This window comes from Polistes canadensis, unplaced genomic scaffold (genome assembly GCF_001313835.1).
Source record: "Polistes canadensis isolate GaletaPanama2010 unplaced genomic scaffold, ASM131383v1 scaffold_46, whole genome shotgun sequence".
Taxonomy (NCBI): Eukaryota; Metazoa; Arthropoda; class Insecta; order Hymenoptera; family Vespidae; genus Polistes; species Polistes canadensis.
The window spans coordinates 64563-87312 of NW_014569593.1; the positions used below are offsets into that span (position 1 = coordinate 64563).

Genomic DNA, 22750 nt, shown 5'->3' on the forward strand with positions numbered 1-22750 from the left:
ACGATTAGTACGTTCGATATATAGATAAATATATGATAAGAATATGCTCGGTGATAATGTATGTAATGTTTGTGCACGTGTTAATGAAGGATGATAATAATTTGTGTGCTGAATGATTCGATTTAAAGCTAATATATATATATATAATATATATTATAATATATATATATACCCTAAATGTAAAAAATAAAGGGTTAAGCGATAACGTCATCAATTACAGTACGAAGCAATTATTAATTTTCTTTTCTCTCTCTCTCTCTCTCTCTCTCTCTCTCTATTTTTTTTTATTTTTTTATTGTTGTTGCTGTATTGTAACTACGACTTAAGCTTAACTCTACTACTTTGTTCGTGTCGTTTTTTAATTTTCATTTGGTTTATTTTCTTTATACTTTTTTCTTCCCCCCTCCCCTTTTTTTGGTCTTTTTCTTTTTAATTATTGTTCTGTAACTATTATTCTCTCTGCGTAGACAAGTAACCAAGAAACTAGTAGCCATTATTATTCGCATAGGAACGTTAATTGTACGTGTTTATGTTTAATATGTGTGTGTGTGTCGGTGTGTTTATTTGTATATGTATGTGTGTGTGATATAATTGTTTTATAATTTAAATATCATATTTTTTTTTCTTTTTTTTATATTTTAATGAAACGCGTAAAGATTTAACTTGTACTCTTCAGGAACACATTGTACACAATGAGAGTGACCGTGTATGTAGTCAAATAAAAATAATAGTTGATCCGTGATTAGGTTTTTGGGCAGCTCTGTATAACATTTTTATATTTCTTATCTTTTTTCTCTCTCTCTTTCTTTTTTCTTTTTCACATTTTCTCTATCTTGCTTTCTCTCCCTTTCTCGCTCTCTCTCTCTCTCTCTCTCTCTCTCTCTCATTCTCTCTTTCTTTCTCATTTTCTCTCTCTCTCTCTCTCTCTCTCTCCCTCTTTCTCTCATTCAAAAACTGTGATAAGCGTAACGGTGCCTTTAAACATTTTTTCGCTACAATTACATTGATAAAGCTGAATTTGTTTAACAATGGATGATGACGATGGCGATGATGATGATGAATAACGATGACGTTTAATGACGATAATGAAAAATCAACAAAAAATAAAACATTAATGTATATATATATATATATATATATACACACATGTATCATCAGTTTTCAATCAGAATATGTTATCTATTGAATTTAGAAACGTCGTTTAAGATTTTCACGTTAAAAATTATTGAACGCATTGAAAAAGTTTTCAGAACTGATTGTGAGATGATTTCCATGTTATATATGTATATATATATTAAAAAAGGAAGAAACTATTTTGCGAAATGATGAAATAATAATACATCTATATATACGTATATGTACGTAAGTATGTTTAGGAAACTAAAAAAGAGGAAAATCAAAGAAACGCATCTGCGAGTACAACTTATTGATGTTTTACAATGTTTACTCTTTTGATAAACGTTGTACACGTCTCTCAATTCATCGCTTATACAAAAAAGACCATCGCGAAGAGTGCAGCTATACATGATAACACATGAAGATCTTGTATCTTACACGAGATTCAACAATGATCGAGTAAAAAAGCCCTCCGCTTGCTTGCTTGCTTTGCTCGGTAACAAGGGGATGATAAAATATATATGTATATATGTATATATGTGTATATATATATATATATATATTATTACAGAATATATTCGGATGAGAGTGGTACAACCGGGCAAAAAGGGGTGGTGATTTTAAGTGTAAAAATAACGTCGAAAAAAAGGAGTGAAATTTTTTTGTTCGTTTAAGGCCCCGTTCTCGAGCAAATTTTTATATTTAGAATCACCTCTCGCACGGTTGTATCACCCTACCGGATACACCTTGTACGCATATACATATACATGTATATATATAATATGTGTATGTATGTATATATATATATATATATATATATAATATAGACATACAATGTGATATATATATATATATATAGAGGGATCTACATAATATAATCTAATAATCTCTATCTTTATAACATAGAATCTGTATATAAATAATAAATAGAAAGTGAGAAAGGAGAATAGAATATGGCGTTATTAGCTTGGTAAAACTTCGAGTACTAAACTTACCAACACGAGAGAACATTCAAGGTATATTTTTTTTTTCTTTTCTTTTCTTGTTTTTTTTTCTTCTTCTTCTTCTTCTTCATCATCTTTTTAAAGTGACGAAAGATGAACAAACAAATAAACAAAAATATACGAACGTGTAGAGAACAGTGAGATAACTAACAACGGGTGTGAATATACAGCTGATTCATTTGGCATAATAGTCTAAAGTGTTCTTTACTAGCGTAATAGAATGGTCAGTGAAGACCATCGATCCAAGCAGTGTCTAACGACTCGATCAGAGTACGAACAAAAGCCATTTCCTTTCGTGCATTTTCTAATATAACACGAGGATCTTGTGATGTACACCGTAAAATGTTTGGTGCCATTACCATTGCAAGATTATTTGCATCCATTTTGGTACGTGCTACTACTTCAGGCCTTGCAAAGATCTGAAACGAAAAGATAAATATATTTATGTTATCTTTTTGTAGAAACTCATTTCGTAATTATTATTTATTATCTAACTTACCTGTAAGAATCGTATAAGGTCACACAAAACGCGTCGATTGAGATCAGGCAATCTATCAACGATAGCAGCTACGCTAGTTGCTGAAACTTGTGCATCGTCGTGACGCATCGATACGCACTCCGTATAAAAGGAGTCTGGTATCAAAGGTTCGTATAATTCGCGTACCCATAGCTTTAATAAGGAAGCAGGAGCATGTGCATCTTGAGAAGCTGCCAATATTGCGCCATCTTCAAATTTATCTAAGCAGGCCTTCAAAGCGCTCACTTCGTCGGCATCAGCGGATACCCGGAAAATACCTTCCGTTAATGTGCCACCACGTACCAATACTTGTCTTGTTAAAGTCGTTTGTATCCACGGTAATTCACGATGTGGAAAACGATCTCTTTGCAATGCCATTACTTCGGATAGGGTTGCACCAAACATTGATGCACGGAAAATTTGTATCTATTGTTTGAAATAAAATATAAATTATTGATAAAACCTTTTTAAATAAATTATTAAAACAGTTATTAAATAATTACCCTAGCTTGATCGATATCTTCAGTGGTAGCCTTGCGCGGCTGTCTTTTACCATGAGCACCAATTCGCTGAAGACGTTTACAGGCAACCGTTGCATAATGACTGACTTGTACATGAATTGGCCACTTAGCAACCTCTGGAAATTGGAAGTTTGGATCGCGGTGCCTATTCATGTATCCTTCGAGGTAAGGTTCAAAAGTAGCGCTAGGTGGTACAAACGCTAGACAAATAGCCATCAGTTCCCAGCCTCTACGAAGACTTTCTTTTCGAGGATTTTCTGTAGTCTGCCTACAGATTTGAACATACAGCTCATCGCGTAAAGGTGGTTTAGAAAATGCTGTATTTACGATGTCCATAGCAACTCCGTCTAACGTCATACCAACGTTTGCCTTACGATCACCCATATATACTTGAACCAATCGAAACAAATTGCATGCTTCTCTTTTCAATAATTTTTCACCATCAACAACAACCAACATAGGCTGGGGTATGGGATCCTTTGACCAACTGAGAATATCACGGACACTGAATTTCTTTCGAAACAATAATCTTAATCCTTTTGGTCTTCCGCAATTCAAATTAAGATTGTCTTGAGCATATTTTTCGATATCACCACCACTGGTACTATCATCACGACGTGCCTCGTCTAAATCAGTATTATCGTTTCCTGTACCTACACTTGGTATAGAAGTTAAAGTGGAAGATGGTAAAGATACTCGTCTAACACACGGAACAACGCTATCTTGTGTCTCTGTTTGCGTTACTATGGTTGGCGAAGCTGGTGGAGATGGTTGTGGCCTTGTTAATGTGTCGGCTGTATTATAATAAGTTGCTAAACCAGCGGTATCATAGTTACCTAGATCTGTAATCAAATAATACACAAAATTAATGTAAATTGTTTAATTATTGATAAAAACTAATATGTACATTAAATCAATGATAATATATTAACCAGCATAATGATCTTCGAGATATTCTTGGCTAGACGAGTCACCCTGATTACTTGCTGCTTCGTCATCGGCAAATTGATCATCAGAATCATCGTCAACTCTTCCTCCTATACCTCCACTTCGACCACCCTCTTCGTCTAAAGAATCATCACCCTCTTCTACTAACAATGGATCTCCAAACTTGTAACAACCTTTAGAAATAAACACATAAATACATCACATACGACTAATCATTAGGTAATACAAGAACCAAAATGTAATTACCTGATAATTTAGCTTGTTGAAGAATATAATGTTGAAGTGGTAACAAATGATCTGCATCTGATAAAAGATTTCCATAGAACGGGGATAACGGTGGACTCGGATTACCATTACTTCTCTTCTTCTTACTATCTTCCGTATCCAAATGTCCTTCGATATCTTCTCCTACAGCACTATTACTACTGCTGTTGCTACTGTTGCTACTACTAGTGTTACTACTAAGTCGCTGCCTAGATTGTTCATGACTTTGACTTATCAAATAACGCTCGTGCATGGCATCCTCGTCTCTATCTCTTCTTCTACTTTGCTGTTGTTGCTGCTGCTGCTGCTGTTGTTGTTGCTGCTGCTGTTGTTGCTGATGTAATTGTTGCAATTTTTGTTGTTGCACAAAACTATAACTACGAGCTAGAGGTTGCGATGTGCCTATAAATCAATCACAATCGACTCTTTAATATTTAAAAAGTTATATTTTAAAAGTAAACTTCTAAATTCATGTACTTACAATCAAGCGAATTATTGCACGCTGTGTTTCTTCTATATTCTTTTTCTCTATCACGATCCCGTTCTCTTTCTCTCTCAGATACTTCCATACTTCTCTGTTTGGCTACGTTAGCAATAATTCCTGTAGCTCTTACTAAACTCTTGGATGGATCATTTCTCTCTGCTAACATTGCTCCATACATGTCACGAACATTTGCTTCTGACAATGAAGCAGAACATCCATAATGTCTTTTACCTATACTACCTGTAGTATCTTGTTTATTCATATTCCGTGGATGCATGGAACTTGGATAAAAGGCAGAAGTATTAGATTTGTCTAAACTATTAACTCTTTCTCTTTGATGCATTTCCCAATCTCTTTCTCTAAGGAAACGGTTACTGCTTTCAATTAACGAACCATATTTTTCACCTTGGGATTTATAGCTATGACTTATTTGAACTTCTGGCGGACGATAGGGTGGCATTTCTTGCCTGAATACTCTTGATTCCATTAAAGAATCTCTATATGGAGAAGTACTTGGTTCAGGACCATAGGAACCCCTACTACTTTCTTTACCTACATTTTCAAATATATTTTTAAGTGTAATTGATTTTTTATTTTATTCCATTTAATAAGACAATCTTTATAAACCTTACCATTTTTGTTCTTTTCAAGATCCAAATTTCCTACTCTACCCTCGCGTTGTGCATCTGGGAAAGTCTTTTTCTTGAAGAGAGGAGTACTAGTTGAGAGAGACAATCCCAGTGGTGGTGGTTCACCCAATGATATAGACTTCTGATTTTTAACGTTTTCAAGTGTCCCACTTTTATGACATCTACCTTCTAATGTGCCACTATGCTGTCTAGGTGAAGACTGAGCATGTGTTGGAGGAGGTTGAACCGTAGTACGATGATGATGACGATGCGGAGAATCTAGCAATCGATACCCTGTTGATTCTAAAGAAGTGCGACTATGGGAGACAGAACTATCACTGGATCGACCAGAATCTTGAGAATGATTATGTTGTCGTCTAGTTGCTGGTACTTCGTGATGTCTATGGTGCCGATTATTATGATGATGATGATGGTGATGATGATGTCGTCTTGAAGAAGGAGATGGTGATGGTGGAGATGTCTGCATATCCACACCGATGCCAGATGTTCGAGATTTACTAGCACTACCCACTTGCTATCGAAATAAAAATACAAAATCAATATATGAAGAATATTAAGCAAATACCTTTGCACAGAAATATTAATCTTACCAGTGTAACAGATAAATTAGGATTGTCTTGATGATTAAAACGCATTGAACGACTAACAGGTGTTTGAGTCTGTGTAGATACAGATTCTTTCTTTCTAGGTTCTGCATTTTTGTGGATATCACTTCCACTACTACCAGCTGGCTCTGTGTTCTGCTTTAATGTCTACAAACATCAAATTCATACAAATTAAAAACTTGTAAAATAATGTAAAGTAATATCGAATGGATCAAATTTTTCACCTGCAGTTTTGCTAAGGGTATAATGTCGCAATCGGTTGGGCGATGCCAGACAGTTTTCTGAGATGTGGCATTATAGTAATAAAACCTTGACGTATTCTGATCAAATAATTCCCACCACTGATTATTATCTGTCTTCTTCCTATAAATTATTCGTAAACGTAAACTCTCTCTTTCTTTCTTTTTCACTTTCAAATAAAAAATATATAAAGATAGAAAAAATAATCACTTACACAGGTACACCAGGTGGTGGATCCCATACACATTCTCCGGTGGTAAGGTTGGCATACATATGCTCCTTCGTACGTGGTTCTATGATTTCGACCCATTCCATCCTACTGTAATTATTTGTAATTAAGATATCACATTTTAGATTTACAGATTGATCTATGTTAAAACGAATGTACGAGCCAAATAAATTATGAAATCATTTGCCGAAACAATTAACTCCATAAAACTAAGAGTAGAGAAAAATTAATAAAGTTACACACATTGTCATATCACTTATCATTCAACAGCCATAAGGAATTTTATTTAATAGTGTGAAGCTCGTTATTAAAAAAATTGATTACAAACGTGAAAATTTCAGCAAAAATTCAGCACTTTAACACCAAAATGTACGCAAAATATTGAAACTAAAGTTAATCTCTTTGACTTGTGAACGACTAGAATTAAACTAATTATAAATATAACGAAATGATTAAAATACACCAAACTGAAGCAAGTTAAAAAGTGAATACTTGGCAAAGCAAATATGAGAAAAACCACAAGCAAGATACATAATCTATTAGTCACTTAATTTCCAGGAATAAAAGCTACGATATAAAAATAGAAAAAAATTAGGAAAAAAAAATGCAAAAAAGTAAAAAAGTTAAAGATAAGAGAAGCAAAAGAACATTCGACCCCTATTGTTAAGATCATAAATTGATAGGAATGCTGGTGGCATTACAAGCAACTGCCTGATGTCATGTTATCCGTTTAATTGGCTAAAATAGGCCGCGGAGAGTCATTCGCGCGTAGATCGTGTGCGTATAGTCGCGAAAAGGAAAGAAAAAAAAAAAGGAAAGAAAGATAGGGAATTAAAAAAAAGGAAAAGGAGGAGAAGAAGAAGAAGAATAATAATAAGAAACGAAAGCGCGAAATGGTGAAAGAGGAAAAAGGAAAGATAACGAATAGTACGGTGCAGTGCGCAGAAAGAGAGTGAGAGCTAAGAGGCGCATAAAAATGACACAATGTATAAAAGACAATAAGTAAATGTTGGTTGGTTGGTTTGGGGGGACCCGCCCAATATCTTAGGAGAATCGTGAGAAAGGTTTAAAATAAATCCCATATAATAACACGAAAAACTTATCTAGAGTGAAAACTAGGACGGGTCAGTGGTAAAAATTCACTATCGATCTGCAGCAAACCATTCGGGCTAAGCATACATACATTATATCGTTATATGTGACTAGCGCGTTTACGACTCCTTCTTTAATCATATATTTAAAATAGAAATATATTTTACCCGTCCGATGCCATTTCTAATGATTCTTCTTAAATTCGTTAAATTAACTGAATCACTTAACGTCACTACCTGACACTTCATAAGAACAACAATGACACTTCGATGTTGCAACGTCCCATTTCCACGAGCACGAGCGACGCACTCCCTTCATGGCAGCCTACCGCGGCCATCTTAATCCTTGCAATCAAGCCAAACTTCTCTCTACCTTATTTTAGATAACAAGTATACTCTTACATACTTTTTTATTCCTCCTTCGATATTCCTTCTTTAACATATATACTTTAAGAATAATCATTTATTATTTTATTTATTTATCATATGCGATCAATTCCAATTCGATATTATGGTTAAATTAAGTATGCGAATGTATTCATCCGAATAGATAACTAACTACTGTATGTGTATATATATATATATATATATATATATATTATCGTCGTTTGTTCGAATAACAATGCGAATCTATTTTTTTCATTATGCATTCTTATTTCTTTTTCTTTCTCTTTCTTTTTTTTTTACTCTCTTTTTTCCTAACTTATATCGAAATTTTAATTTACTCGTTTATACGCGTAAGAATAATGATTAATAATCGACATTGTATTGTCTGTAATAATTTATTACAAACGTCATCTTCAGACGTGCGATTATGCGAATACCGAATTTGGTATAGGTTAGAAATACTGACACCATATTTTCCTTGATACAGATACCACACTAATAAAAATGAAATTGCATATCATTCGTCGAATTAATCCCTCTATTTTATTTTTTCTTTCTTTTTCTTTTTTATCCATTTATGTTTACTTCGTATCAAGTATTGATCGATCGATCTATTTAAACCATATATTTTGTAAATAAATTATATTAACTATTACGAAATCGTACATTTCCATTATATATAACATATAATATTGATTTCATTGTATTAATTCTAAAATAATAATTGAATATCGCATTTGTTTTCATTAAAAAAGAAAATCTTTTCGAGATAATTGTTGTTAATAAAAATAATTAACAAAATTATTAATAAATTTGATAAAAATGATCATATTCATAATATTCATTTAAATAGAAATGATAATTGATTTATGTGTATATATGCAAAAAAAAAAAAAAGAGATATTTATATATACTTACTGAATTAATTATATGAAGAAGATAGCAAAAAGAAAAAAGTTGCATAAAATCGTAAAAAAGTTTTGGAAATGCATCTGGCAATCGTTGCGCCATCTGAAGGACGATTGGGGAAATTGAAGGAATCTTTATCATAGAAGGGAGAATTTCTATTTTTGCAGTTATACGAACTTGTGTGTCACCGGATTAATTTGTGACGCGTTTATGTTGTTGATAATTAATACTTATGAAGTGCAGATATATTGTTGCATTATCAAAAGTCAATTGCGTGTCGTAGAAAAATAATACGACGCAAACGTTAAAGAAAATACATTCAAGTGTACATCATGGATGATCACAATATGGATCAAAATATTTTAACAGTTCTTAAACTTCTTATGATAGGAGAATCTAACGTGGGTAAATCAAGGTAGATTTAAAGTAATCGTATATATATATATATATATGTGTGTGTATGTACATTTATACATATACAATTTTTCTTGATAGGGTTAATTTACAATGTTAAATTAATTGATGATATAACGCTCATCCTTTCTTTTGTATTTTGTATTTTTAGTATACTTTTAAGGTTCACAGAAGATGAATTCTCGGAAAATATGCGAAATACAGTCGGTATGGACTATAAAACAAAATATATCACAATTGATGATAGTATAGTGAAACTTGCTATTTGGGTTAGTTATTTAATTAATATTATATAATTACTTGTATAAATAGTATTATTTTGAAACTATAGGTGTGTACATGTTATGTAAAGTTTTAATTGTAATAATTATATATATATATAAGTCTATTGTCATATATATAGGATACCGCTGGACAAGAACGATTTCGTACTCTAACGCCAAGTTATTATAGAGATGGACAAGGAGCTATTCTAGTATATGATGTTACCGATAGGAATACATTTTTAAAACTTGATACATGGCTTAACGAATTAAATACATATTGCAATAAAACAGATATCGTTAAAATGATAGTTGGTAATAAAATAGATCTACCTAATAGAGAGGTAAGCAACGAAGAAGGTTTACAATTCGCTAGGAGACATCAGTCGCTTTATATCGAAAGTAGTGCAAAAACTGCAGATGGAGTTAAGTGTTGCTTTGAGGAACTTGTTCAAAAGGTAAATTACAATGATTTATTGTATATTAATCCGTTAGACTATAATGACACATGAGCCTTGTGATACGCTTTATAACTTAAACATGAGAAACAAGAATCCTACTCTCCCCCCTGTGGCCAATTTTATAAACTTACTTATTAATTGTTTCATTGAATATGGCATGCAGTTCCATATGTTAAATCATAGTGCAAGGAATTAACAATATAACTACTGATACTAAATATTATTTATTAATAGATATTGCAAACTCCCGGTTTATGGGATACTCAATCGCAAAAATATATCGATAATGGCAATATAACCGGCGCAAGATATCGAATGGGAAAAAGAGGATTACAATTAACGGATGGTTACGAACCACAGAATTCATATTCGCGTTGTTATTGTAGTATGATTTAAGTGGCTGTGATAAAGAAATTCTCTTGGTAATGATTATAATCATGATGCCTATTGTATGGTATGTTGTTTATTAAGAAACAAGAATAAGTTACAATGAATAATTAATACCGTAAATCATTGTTAGAATTATATTACATTAGATAAAGAAACAAACATACACCATCTGCGAACAATACAAACAAAATGTGCTAACAATTTATAGACCTCTTTATTATAATTAATCATTTAATTAACTACGAATTTAAAAAATATCATCAATTTATAGTTATATATTGCAGGTGTACAAAAAATCGGACGTAGGGTGAGCTAAGAATGAAAAGCTGGTGCTTTGAACCATTAATAATAAGCTAGCCAAAGCTCTGTTTATTCAAATATTCTAAATGAACAACGTTTAATTTATTTCGAAATTATTCATAAATAAATATTTATCCTAACACTTATATATCAATTTTTTATCACAGACGCTTGATCACTTTTTATAGAATCTCTTGTTTTGTTACATTTATACACTTATATAAAATTTATTATGTGGGTAATATAAACGTATGTCTATCTATTAGAGGATAAAATTTCTTTCTTTTATAATGATTTGTCTTTTACTTGCTTATATTCCAATACCTATAATGCACATAATTTATAGAAGATATACTGATCCAAAAATTAAAAATAAGTGGAAATATACTCGTACAAATAAAATTTTCAAAATAATATATGGTCATTGTCTTATACACAAGTCTATTGTAACTTATTGTACTTATTTGTAAATAAAGCATTTTCAATATATATTATATACTACTATATTAAAATATAGAGTCTCCTGTAACTGGTGGTAAAAGTAAGCAGAAATCAAAAATGTGAAAAACTAAATTGAAAATGTAGAATTAAATTTGTTCGTATATAAGATTTTATTTATGAGAAAAACAAGTTAAAAAATTTATTATGTATTCGTTTACTTGATAAAGTTTCAATTTGACAGATGACTCTCTGATATTTAAGAGAGTATTTTTGTTCTTCTTAATATTTTTATATATATATTGTCAGTGTGAGATGATAATATTTGTATCAGTTCTACACTTATACTTATTGAATAAGTTTCCAGAGTTGCAAGTTCAGTCAAGCATATGGGTATTCGACAAATTTTCAAACTTACTTTTCTCATAAACAAAGTCTTATATAACAAAATTTTATTCTACATTTTTGATTTATAGTTTTTCAGAATTCTACGGAATCACTTCTACTCGTTTGTACAATCAGTTAAAGGACACCCTGTATGTTATTAGACCATTAAATTCATATATTTTAAATATTTTGTTAACAAGATCATATACAATTTTATAATAATGTAAACTGATGCTCAATTATTTTTTATAATTTCATTATGAAATTTTATATTAATTTCTTTGCTATATATTCACAAATTTATGAAGTATATGTACAAAAAAAAGAAGTTATCAATATTAAAAAATTAGTATATCTTATGTTTTTTATGTTGTAAGACAATATAGAAAATAAAATCATGTCTAGTGAAACAGAATATGAACAAGATATCTCCTCGTGCACTTCAAGTAAAAAGTATCTTTCTCCAAATGATTATACGGTAACAAGTCAATCTTGTAATTTTAAACCATTCAAATGTTCCTGCTATGAATATCTAGAATCAACAAAATTAACGTTAGTTCAATTTTATAATATATATTTATTCAAAGTTTTTGCTAGAACTATTTGAATTCTTCTCTCTATATACATACAGACACAATAAAGTATTAGCACTCATCTGGGCATTGAGCAGTGTTTTAAAGTACAATCCAACGGATCCAATATATTACATATCGTATCAACTATTACGTTGGAAATATAATAATGTTCCAGAAAAATATGTGAAAGAAGTCATAGATTATATGGATTCACAGCTATAAATTTTTTCTTAAAAATTTCATTTATTTGACAATTATAATTGTACATTCGTTACAAATTTATTAGAACAAGTTCGTTTTAGTGCAAAATCTGCATAAGAGTATTACATAGAAAGAAATGGAATGGTTAAATACCGGACGTGTTACAATAAAAAAAACAATATGTTTTAACACATTTTGGCAGTGTTCTTTACATTTTGTCTTGTAAAATCTAAAGTAAGTTTTATAAGTTTCTATATATTTTATATTTTATGATGAAAACATAAGTAAAATTAATACTTTACTTCACCTTAAAAGTTTTATTTTTTTAAAATAATAAAAATAATAATATAAAATAAAAATAATAATATAAAATAAAAATAAGTAATCTTAAATAATTGTGCTGAGATGAGATACAAGGGATTCCAAATAATTGTGAATTGTGATAGAAATCTTGGAATGCCTTGCATAATAATACAATAGCCAACAATATATAATGTTCACTGAAACTTCACTTCTTATATGTTATACATAAAATAAGATAAAAGGAGTTAATTTTCATAAAAAAAGGTATGACAAATAATGCTGGTTTCAAGGAAGCTTTCATATCTTACAGGCTAATATAAAATAAAATTACTGGTCATACACCATAAATATTAAGTCGTTAACATATTGTTTATAAATCATTGGACATGTGAATTATTTAAATGTATCTCTATATATGTCATGTATTATATAGTACTTACATATGTAATATAAAAATTTCTATGGGTGCAATGATTCAGGTACTACCGTAATGAATCAATGGTATAGATTACAAGATTATAATAAATTCACTACAATGAATGATAGAAATAAAAAACTTTCTTAACAATTTCCAGTTCCCAGCACTTTTTCTCATACAAATAATCACTTTTCGCTGTGGTTTAAATTTACAGCGAACTCCAATAAAATAGCAACGTATCAAAATATATTTTTGCATCTATCTGTTTGGTCTATATCCTGAGCTACTAACAGAAAGGGATTACTATTACAGATGAACTGTCATTTACAGATTAAGTAAAAATTGGAAGTACAAAGTAGAGTAATAGCTAAGTCTATGTTTCATATGGACGTATTTTCCAGTCTGCTAAAGACTTTTTCTCAAGGAATTGAGCATTTCTATGCTGCAACTGTTTCTGGACCCAAGCAAAGATAGCTTAAATCTTTTTACAATGCATCCCTGATGTTAGGCTGACCTTGTTTATTGGGATATGATTACTTACGCTTGAATATAGAATTAAAATATTCTTTCCAATGTTTATTTGTATAAAGGTTTGGTGGTAATCATTGTATATCCCATGTATTTATCAATCAAAAAAATTATCTAATAATTAAACAGAATATACTGGAAGTTTATTAATTTTAGCCTTTTCCTCTTCTGTGTCATCTCGGCAGATCATTAATGTATGAGAGACGCCACAAGTAACAGCTGTAATGTATAAACCTTCTAAGGCTTTTACCTCCATAGGAGTAGTTGATGATTTGCGCATTTCACCAAAACCCTGTAGGAATGTAATATAATTATTTTGTAAATATAAAAATACTACAATTGAAGTTTTAGCGATTACAAAATATTACTTACCAATTCACCAAAAGTGGGGCTACCTCCCCAGGCAATAACAGAATCATCTGCAGCAACAACTATACTACTTTGTGAACATCCAATACATCTGATTTCCCAACCTGATAAATCCTGAATAGGTTTCGGATACATATTAGCTTCTCCAGTACGTTTAGTCTGTCCAAACATAAGTGCTGAACCATGAACATTAATTGCAATACTGTAAGTACTACCACAGGCAACAGACCTAACACCTCGATTAGGCGGCTCGAGAAACTTAATTAAACGTGGTACTAATTCATCTCTTTGTTCATTATGGCCTAATCGACCGATTCCACCAAATCCCCATGAAAAAGCACGATTCATACTGTCAATAGCAACTGTATGATAATGACCACAACTGAAATCTGTGATTTCCACACGGTCTAATGGCGTTACATGACCATCTTTACCTCTCTCTACGTATAAAACGATTCGCTTAGGCACTTTCTCGAAGTGAAACGCCATCTTCGTATTAGTTACAAAATATTTTCCATCTGTGTTATGACCTAATACACCATATTCTGGACATCCAAAAGAGTGTAGGCCACCCTTAATATCTAAGATCATAGAAAATTCTGCCCCACATCCTAGTTTTACTATGGGAGGTCCGGTATATTTAACTTTTGTAGCTTTAACAATACAGGGATCAGTTTTTCCTACCCCACACTGTCCTAACTTATTGTCCCCGGCAGCAAATACTAAACCACGACTGGTTAAAAAAAGTGTATGATTTCGACCGCAAGATGCTGCTATAATAGTGTGTCCCTTTAATGCTTCTACTTCGGTTGGTTCATCCCGACGTTTAGTATCACCAACACCCAATTGACCTACAATTCATTGACAATATAGATTATTCAATATGATTTTAGATAGAATTTAAACAGATTTTTTGTTGTAGAATTCTAAAAAGTAGATTATAACTATAATTGTGATAATTACAGTGATTGGCCTAACAAATACTCAAAGTTATGAAATAATGTTCATATATGATATATAATAATATCCTGCTAATCCAGCACTACAGAGAACTCTGCGGATTTGCAGGTAAAGTATTTATGTGTGACTTTGAAATTAAAAAAGAAAAAGGAAGACCCAACGATCAATTTACCTTTATCATTTTTACCAAAAGTCAAGCATCTATTATCCTCCGTAACAACAATGTTATGAGAGGCAGCAGGCCCGGAAGCAATCAATCTGATACGAGCTCCATTTAAATTCTTAAAAGTATGCGGAGTCCACAAACTACGTCCAACATTAGTCTTGAGTGATTTAGGAGGCGCTTTGCGTCCTGCCATTTCCCAATTAGTTAGACCGCACATAAGCAACGTACCAGGCTTACCCCAGCCTCCCTGTAACAGAATCAATAGGAGCATATAGTCAGCGATTAGATTATTTATTATGCTCCAATTGTTTTTTTTATCAGAATCCAATGGATTTATGCAAATTAATTTAAATTTGCATGAAATTTTGCATTACACGGATCTGAAATATTACATGCGTATTGCGATGACAGTGTAGGTTTGTTAAATCCATCATAAGCCACCTCTATTATTTTTCATATTCATGACCAGAGATAAATGTCGTGTTACGTACTGTTAGTTCGTTGCCAGGTTCGTCGTTATCAACATATAGTAATTCTTCTCGCATCGTTAGGAGGAGGATTTCATCGTGTTTTATTCATCAATATTTGTGTTACCTGAGGTAAATATTGAAATGAGATAAATAGTAAATAAAAAGTCACCTCTGGCGACGGCAGCTCAGGTATATTGGAGACATCGGTAAGATCGTCTTCGGCAGCGTCCTCACCGTCGACATTAGTGCCACTCTCGGCGTCCTCAACATCGGAATCGTGTTCACTCGAAATATCCTCCTCATCGTATTCGACTTTCCTAGATTTAGCCCGACCCTTTTTAACCGTCGCATTTTTTCGCTTAGACATATCGGCACTACACCAAAATAACTAATTATCAAACAAACGTTGGACCTCTTTTTATTATCGCGCGAAAAAAAAACCAATTTACTTGACAAATCCGAACCTACCCTCGTGACATTTATCGATGCAATGGCGCTCAGTAAATTGCACCGCTATACGAATGGCCAGCAAAAACGCGGCCACCTGGCGCTCAAAAATCATAATAAAACCATGCTCGAACGATAAGTATAAAGCAAACCACGGTTTATGATTGTAAATCGCCGAAGGCGCGCTCCGTGTTCCCCCGATTCCTAATTTAGGGAACGCGGAATCTTCATTTTTGGTTCGTTTCTTATCATCAGCTATTCGAATTTTGAATTTCATTCTCTATATCGAATGATTCAAATTTTCGATTAATCGATCGAGATATTTATCCGTTATTTTTCTTTACGTCTTTCAATTTTCTGATACACCACATCAAAATAATATATTTCATGAAGAAATGTGAGATAAGCTACATTTGTAAACGTTAAATTGTTGGGTAAGTAATTTTGTTTATATTTTTGTAAACGCGGCAAATTGGTAGACGATTTTTTCATATTTAGAATCAAAGATGTTAAGTAATCGCGAATTGTCAAATTTCATAAATTCAACTACTCGATTATTTCTCGTATTGTCATGCAACAATTACCATCCAACAGTGATTTTCTTTTTTTTGTTTGCATTCCCTTCAACTGAATGATTCGAATAAATTTTTAAATGTAGGATCTTTCGAATATTCGAGATCTCGAATATCTCGAGTCGATCGAGCATGCACATAAATTTGTTGAATATTGAATATGTCCTGTGCATAAATTATAATATGCGTTTCATAATTATCATTTATTATTTTGAACGATTACATACCTTATAATAGAACTGAGATTTTACCAATAATAGAGAAAAAAAGAGTGTATTTTTATTAATAACTTTTTCTTTGTCTTCTATATTATTTTTTTCTATTTTTTCTTCTTCAATTTCCATTGCGATTTAATTGCTTTAATTTTCCATCCAGTTTTACTTGAAATAAATTATTTACAATCAGAATAATATGGAATTGAATATTAATAATGATTTATCATAATAATGTGTTCGATATCATATTTGACGTTAATAAAACATTTTGTCAATAGGACAAAAAAAAATTATGAATGTAATATGTTATGCATATATGTATATTTTATATCGAAAGAATTTTTCTTACTACGAATATATAAAATTGTATCAAATGAATAACTTTAATTTGGCAGTACTTACGTTTTTCTCGTTTATTTGTTTATTTAAATCAATATAATGACCACAAGAATGAAACAAAGTGAGGTAAAAAAAGAAATGAAATGAAATAAATAAATAAGACTAATTCATTCTTCCTTTCGATTTTCTTAAAAAGCTATGCATTTTTATTGGCAAAGCTTGGCAACATACATTCTCAGCAAATCATAACAAACAAACGAACCAACAATAGTTTCCATTAGCTACGAATATTTTCTTCTTCTTCTTCTTCTTTATCTCATCGATCGAGAATACGTAATATAAATACATATATACGTATGCATTTGTTTTTAAACTGTTTCATCATCCTTTTTAATTTCGTCTTTTCTGTTACGTTGCCTATGTTGAAAATAACTCTCAAATTTTCAATTAAAAAATATTCACAAAAATTGACAATAGAAAATAATCATTTATAAATCTTCGATTGATCGAGAGTTTAAATTATCTACGTAAAACGTATCGAATTTGTATGAAATTATTGAATAAATATTACATAACAAAGTATTAAAATTGTTAAATCAGTTATAATCAAAATTAATCATTATCGATGATTAATTATTATTACTTATCTTATAAAATATCTTCAAGAAGATTATTTATCTGACTAACTAATAAAAGAAAATTATGATTATATAGATATTATAGTTTATATAACGATGATCAATTATTCGTTCATTATTATAATTTATTTTGCAAATAAACAAAAACAGTCGGTTTCCCTTTATCGTATCGTTTCGCGATAAAATTTTGTTCGTATCTCGATGAGCGATTTGTCGTTTCAAAAATTTGTGTTGTAGTAATTTTTTTTCTTTTTTTTTATTTTCGGCGCAGAACAAAATTGTCGTAGAAAAATTGTCGTAGAGATTTACAACGTATTTTCTTATTACTTTGTTTCATTTCTTTTTTTTTTTTCATTTTTTTTTTGTTTTGTTTTCTTATTTATTTTCAGCAACGGACGAGTAATACCATTATGGTGTACTTACGAACTGTATCAATCGTCCCTCTCTCTTTCTCTCACACACACACACACACACAACACACGCACCCGCGCAAACATACGTATCTTCACACTTACGCATACCTTTATTTCATTTTTTTGAAAGCAAATAATTATCGGACGTATCCGTTAACGACCAAGCGATTAACGCGATTCTAGCGTGCTAATTTAATCGGGATCGGTGCTAAATTACAGGATTCGTTTGAAAGAGAGTAAAAACGTACAAAATGTCGCTAACTCGAATTCTCGATGAATTAATGAGAATGATGATGATGGTGATGGTGATGATGGTGATGATGAAGATGATAATGATGATGATGATGATAGTAAGTAGACGAATAATATCTTAATAGTGATTATGATCGTCACAAAACTCGGATTCGAGAATTTCGGTAATGGTAGTTTCGATTATAAAAAATCGATATAAAATTATAATTATAGTTACGGCATAGTTATAGTTATTTTGTGGTTAAGCGAGGAAGAATTACGTGTCGTGCGAGACTGACGCGTTGAGACTTTTTTCATTTTCTTTTCTTTTCCTTTCCTTTTGTTTATTATTATTATTATTATTTTCTCTTTTTGTGGGCTCTTTTGGTTAATTATTTAATATTTTAGAAAGTTCACTTCACGAGGTGGTTCACCGTTCTCGACCATCCAAACGCTGCCACTTTTGCCGGTACTCAAAATATGAATCAACGCTTTGGCAACATGTTCCGCTCTGAAAAATAATTTTTATTATTATTTTTGTTAAGATTACAACATTTCATATATTAAATTCATTCGGGAACAAATTCTATTCGAATCATAATCGTATTGATCGTTTAACGTTAAACTGTCGTATAATATTGTTAAACGTAAATAAATTGCAAAACAATAGTTCTTTATTTTATCTTCGAAATAGGATTTCATTGTATAAGTTAAAGCATATTAAAGTGTTTTGCGTGTGATTTGATAAAAAGTAATAGTAGAAACTTGATTCTTTTTTCAAATCTTCATTGAAATTTTGTATATATTTTTTATTTGAATTTTCCTTACTTTTGCGGAACAATAGAACTAGTATCTCGACTCCAGGCATCCTTATATCGCAGTGAAAGTAATTGTTTACCAACATCCGGCACCAAATTACTGTCTGTTGTACTTGGGCAAAGTGCCATCACTTTGACACCCGTTAAATCCACGTGATACTGATCCTATATTTTTTAATATATATATATATATATAACGATAAAAAGTATTAAATTATTTAGAGGAAAAAAAAATTAATTAAAATGATACATCATAGATATTAAATAGTTCGATAAAATTTCATTAGCATATTTAAGTACTTACCCCAAATGCTCTGGTAAGACTAACGATTGCCGCTTTTGTTGCCGAATAAATGGGCACGCTTACGCAGGGGTTGATACTGACGTTACTTCCGATATTCACGACTACACCACCTTGTCCACCTTTGTCCGTACCCATAAATCGTTGGGCAAGTAGAGTGCCACGTATCACGCCATTCTAAAAACAAAACAAAATATAATGTTCAAAAGTTCAACGTTGTTGTAAAACATTTTATATATTCAATATATTTAATAATTATTTTCTTTTTTTAATATTTGACGCGAGAGAGAGAGTAAATTATCAGAAAAAATAATATTAATCGAAAAGAAAAGTATCGATTTAACAGGAAAATATTCAAACATTTAAATATTCGGTATTAAATTTATGCAACGTTTCTTGATTATCGGCTGAACGCTTAGTCATTGCATTTTTGCAATATAATAATATAATACGTTTACGTTTATCGAAGAAACAAAAATGTGTCAATTAATTATTTATATATATATATTATATTTTATATTTATTATTTTCATATTTATAAACTATGCATATATATTCATGTTGTTACTCATCTCGTTTACCTTTAGAATAAATTGTTAAAATAAAAGCACGTGGAAAGCAAGTTGGAACTTTTTTTGAAATTCAAATATTGTGTTATAAATAATTGAAAAAAATAAAAAGAAAAAAATTAACTCACGAGATTGATGTCGACTTCGAGTTCCCAAAATCGATCGTTCATTATTCCGGCATTGTTGATGACAATATCGATTTGTCCAAAAGCAGCGATCGTTGTTTGAAACGAAGCTGCAATCAATGAAATTATGAAGATATAATTAATCTATCTAATGACAGATTTTTTTATAATGGTCGGGATCGTGATCGAACGTACTCTCGAATTGTGGATAATCCGTGACATCGCATGGGGAAAATATCACTTGAGATTTTCCATATTTCATGGTAAGTTCTTCAGCCAGTTTCTCACCTTCCGTAATGTCGATATCGCAAATCGATACCTGCCGATAAAACAGTGACAAATTACAAATTTCGTTTAATTGATAATAATAATGAGATAATCAAGTTTTTAAAAACTTTATCTTTTATTCAAGATATTTCTTTTCTTTCTTTTTTGTTTGTTTGGTTCGAACTACTTGTCATTGGATTAATCATTCAAAAAATATTTATCACGCAAACGTATTTGTAATTTATTCTAGGATATGATAATAGATATATCTTTGAAGTAATATTGTTATTTATTCACCTTAGCTCCTTGATTTAACAATTCGATGGCATAAGTTCTGCCGATACCAGAAGCAGCCCCCGTCACCAGGGCAACTAGCCCTTTAACTTCCATCCTTCGATTCAGGAATACTTTCTTAGTCTTGAATTCTAATTCTTATCCTTAAACAAGAAACAACAGGGTACGTGTCAAGGAAATAGAATTTATCTTTAGTAATTCGTGAATCGTGACAAAAAGTCACTTGGTAATGAACTTGGGCTAACGATTTCATTACAATATTGTTGATTTTGAAAGAAATTTTATCGAATTGTAACGATTACGAATGAGAATATTTTGATTAACAATTTTTAGATTTTATTTTTAGTCTCCCGAATAAATTTTCTACACTTATACTATTTTTTTGTTTTTTAATTAATAATTTATTACACACATCGCACGAAATATAACGATAAACAGTACAAATTATTAACAATGAAAACTTTGGGCGCGACTAATTCAGCAATGCTCGATGGTTAGGCTTGTTGGATTATTACGAGACAACGTAGACAGTATCGATTAGCAAATATTTGTTTCTACTCTCGAGTATAGTTTCTTTTTATTTTTCTATTTATAATCTATCATTCTATATATTATGAATCAGGTTTATAAAAATTGAATGAATTTGCTAATGACTGATCAGACATTGTTAGCTTTGACAATTCTTATTAGATTATCATAGACAACGTAAGAGTATCGATTACCAAATATTCGTTTCTGTACAAGTAGATATATTTTAATGATCCTATTGTTCATTTATAATCTATTATATAAACCAGATCTAAAAATCATTGGCAATGAACTTGATTGCGATTAATTAGACATCGTTGGCCTTGACAATGCACGCCGGATTATAACGAATAAAACGAAGTATCGATTGACAAATTTTCAAGATTAGATTTTATCGAGGAATACCCAAAATTTTGATTTTATTTTATTATTATTAAAACCTTTTTGTTTACGATTTATCATAAAAGTTAAAGAGACAGAGAGAGAGGGGAAGCTTGTAGACAGCAGCAGAAGACAGACCATCGTTCATGGTGGAACAAAAGCCACGTCTACACTTGATTTTCTCACTCTTTCTCTTATTTTCGATCTCTCTTTCGTATTTCGCTTTCTCACTCATTCGTCGCGTGTGTTATTTAGTAAAATATCAATATATAACAATGTGTATGGTACGTGTGTACGTATATATGTGTATATACATATATACATGAGTCAGTGAATTTACTCTGAAAGCGTTCGTTTACCGTACACGCTTTACTTCTTCAACATCCCCCCTCTTCCTGTCAATGTAACTCACTCTTTCTATCTTTTTTTTTTCTTTTTTCCTCTTCTTTCTATCTTCACCATGAATTCCCCCTACGAGGTTTTTTCTTTTTTCTATACGTGTACGAGAAATGTAAGTGTGCGCTCGTCTGTTGTGTCTGGATTTTGTATATGTATATGTATATGTATATGTGTGTATGCATGTGTGAGAAGATACACGATGGTTTGGTTCTCAACTCTTTAAGCGTTTTACCACACGTATCACATGTCAAACATAACGCGTATATACTACAAAGTTTCTTTACCATTTGACACGTGTGTGACTTTTTTAGTTTTTCTTTTTTTTTTCTTCTTTTCTTTTAAAGAACAAGACTCGCCTATTGAGGATCCCCGTATATATATATATATCTCTATCTCTCTCTTTTCCCTCCTTTATTTATTTTTATGTCGCATCTTCTCCCGGAGGAATAATGGTTTCAAAAAGAAAAATTATTTCTTCCCATGTTTTTTCGTGGTACTTTTTTTTTTTTTTTTTTCTTTTTTATATATATAAATATTTTGCAAAATCAAGAAAGAAAAAAGGATAACACACTTTTTCTATAAAACTATCCACCCCCGTAATCGCA

At 31.2% G+C, this 22750-nt stretch overlaps 4 protein-coding genes across 10 annotated transcripts in view; 1 reads left to right on the forward strand and 3 right to left on the reverse strand.

Moving 5' to 3' along the window:
- Positions 1 to 1965: 1965 nt before the first annotated feature.
- LOC106785215 lies at positions 1966 to 8237 on the reverse strand. Of its 4 annotated transcripts, none has more exons than XM_014745489.1 (11): positions 7280 to 7831; positions 6564 to 6668; positions 6334 to 6472; positions 6095 to 6256; positions 5487 to 6018; positions 4852 to 5406; positions 4353 to 4772; positions 4091 to 4279; positions 3141 to 4000; positions 2620 to 3063; positions 1966 to 2539 (listed from the first exon to the last, which is right to left on the reverse strand). In XM_014745489.1, exons 1-11 carry the CDS (start codon positions 7297 to 7299, stop codon positions 2345 to 2347), a joined length of 3621 nt encoding a protein of 1206 aa, XP_014600975.1. In that variant the 5' UTR covers positions 7300 to 7831; the 3' UTR covers positions 1966 to 2344. The 4 variants fall into 4 exon arrangements, with proteins under 4 accessions (XP_014600975.1, XP_014600977.1, XP_014600976.1 ...); XM_014745491.1 differs by lacking the exon at positions 7280 to 7831 and adding an exon at positions 7838 to 8237 and having other exon boundaries at positions 2139 to 2539; positions 6564 to 6665; XM_014745490.1 differs by lacking the exon at positions 7280 to 7831 and adding an exon at positions 7838 to 8237 and having other exon boundaries at positions 2139 to 2539.
- A 799-nt stretch (positions 8238 to 9036) lies between these two features.
- LOC106785216 (ras-related protein Rab-18-B-like) lies at positions 9037 to 11084 on the forward strand. Of its 2 annotated transcripts, XR_001381504.1 has the most exons (5): positions 9037 to 9380; positions 9531 to 9648; positions 9783 to 10100; positions 10338 to 10557; positions 10778 to 11084. XR_001381504.1 is itself a non-coding variant. In XM_014745492.1 (4 exons), the coding sequence occupies exons 1-4, from the start codon at positions 9298 to 9300 to the stop codon at positions 10497 to 10499; spliced, it is 681 nt and encodes a 226-aa protein (XP_014600978.1). In that variant the 5' UTR covers positions 9037 to 9297; the 3' UTR covers positions 10500 to 11084. The 2 variants fall into 2 exon arrangements, 1 of the variants encoding a protein (XP_014600978.1); XM_014745492.1 differs by having other exon boundaries at positions 10338 to 11084.
- Positions 11085 to 12755: 1671 nt separating this feature from the next.
- Positions 12756 to 16261, reverse strand: LOC106785217 (protein RCC2 homolog). Of its 2 annotated transcripts, none has more exons than XM_014745494.1 (4): positions 15630 to 15759; positions 15145 to 15385; positions 14016 to 14863; positions 12756 to 13935 (listed from the first exon to the last, which is right to left on the reverse strand). In XM_014745494.1, the coding sequence occupies exons 1-4, from the start codon at positions 15681 to 15683 to the stop codon at positions 13765 to 13767; spliced, it is 1314 nt and encodes a 437-aa protein (XP_014600980.1). In that variant the 5' UTR covers positions 15684 to 15759; the 3' UTR covers positions 12756 to 13764. The 2 variants fall into 2 exon arrangements, with proteins under 2 accessions (XP_014600980.1, XP_014600979.1); XM_014745493.1 differs by lacking the exon at positions 15630 to 15759 and adding an exon at positions 15778 to 16261 and having other exon boundaries at positions 12759 to 13935.
- A 1102-nt stretch (positions 16262 to 17363) lies between these two features.
- LOC106785219 (15-hydroxyprostaglandin dehydrogenase [NAD(+)]-like) overlaps positions 17364 to 22750 on the reverse strand; it is a 6214-nt gene continuing 827 nt past the window's right edge. For both annotated transcript variants that reach the window (XM_014745495.1, XM_014745496.1), the window contains 6 exons: positions 20841 to 20980; positions 20472 to 20595; positions 20280 to 20386; positions 19586 to 19759; positions 19292 to 19446; positions 17364 to 18974 (listed from right to left, as the gene is read on the reverse strand). In XM_014745495.1, the coding sequence (XP_014600981.1) occupies positions 18860 to 18974; positions 19292 to 19446; positions 19586 to 19759; positions 20280 to 20386; positions 20472 to 20595; positions 20841 to 20933 (768 nt within the window). In that variant the 5' untranslated portion in view covers positions 20934 to 20980 and the 3' untranslated portion in view covers positions 17364 to 18859. The remainder of the gene's footprint in view (positions 18975 to 19291; positions 19447 to 19585; positions 19760 to 20279; positions 20387 to 20471; positions 20596 to 20840; positions 20981 to 22750) is intronic.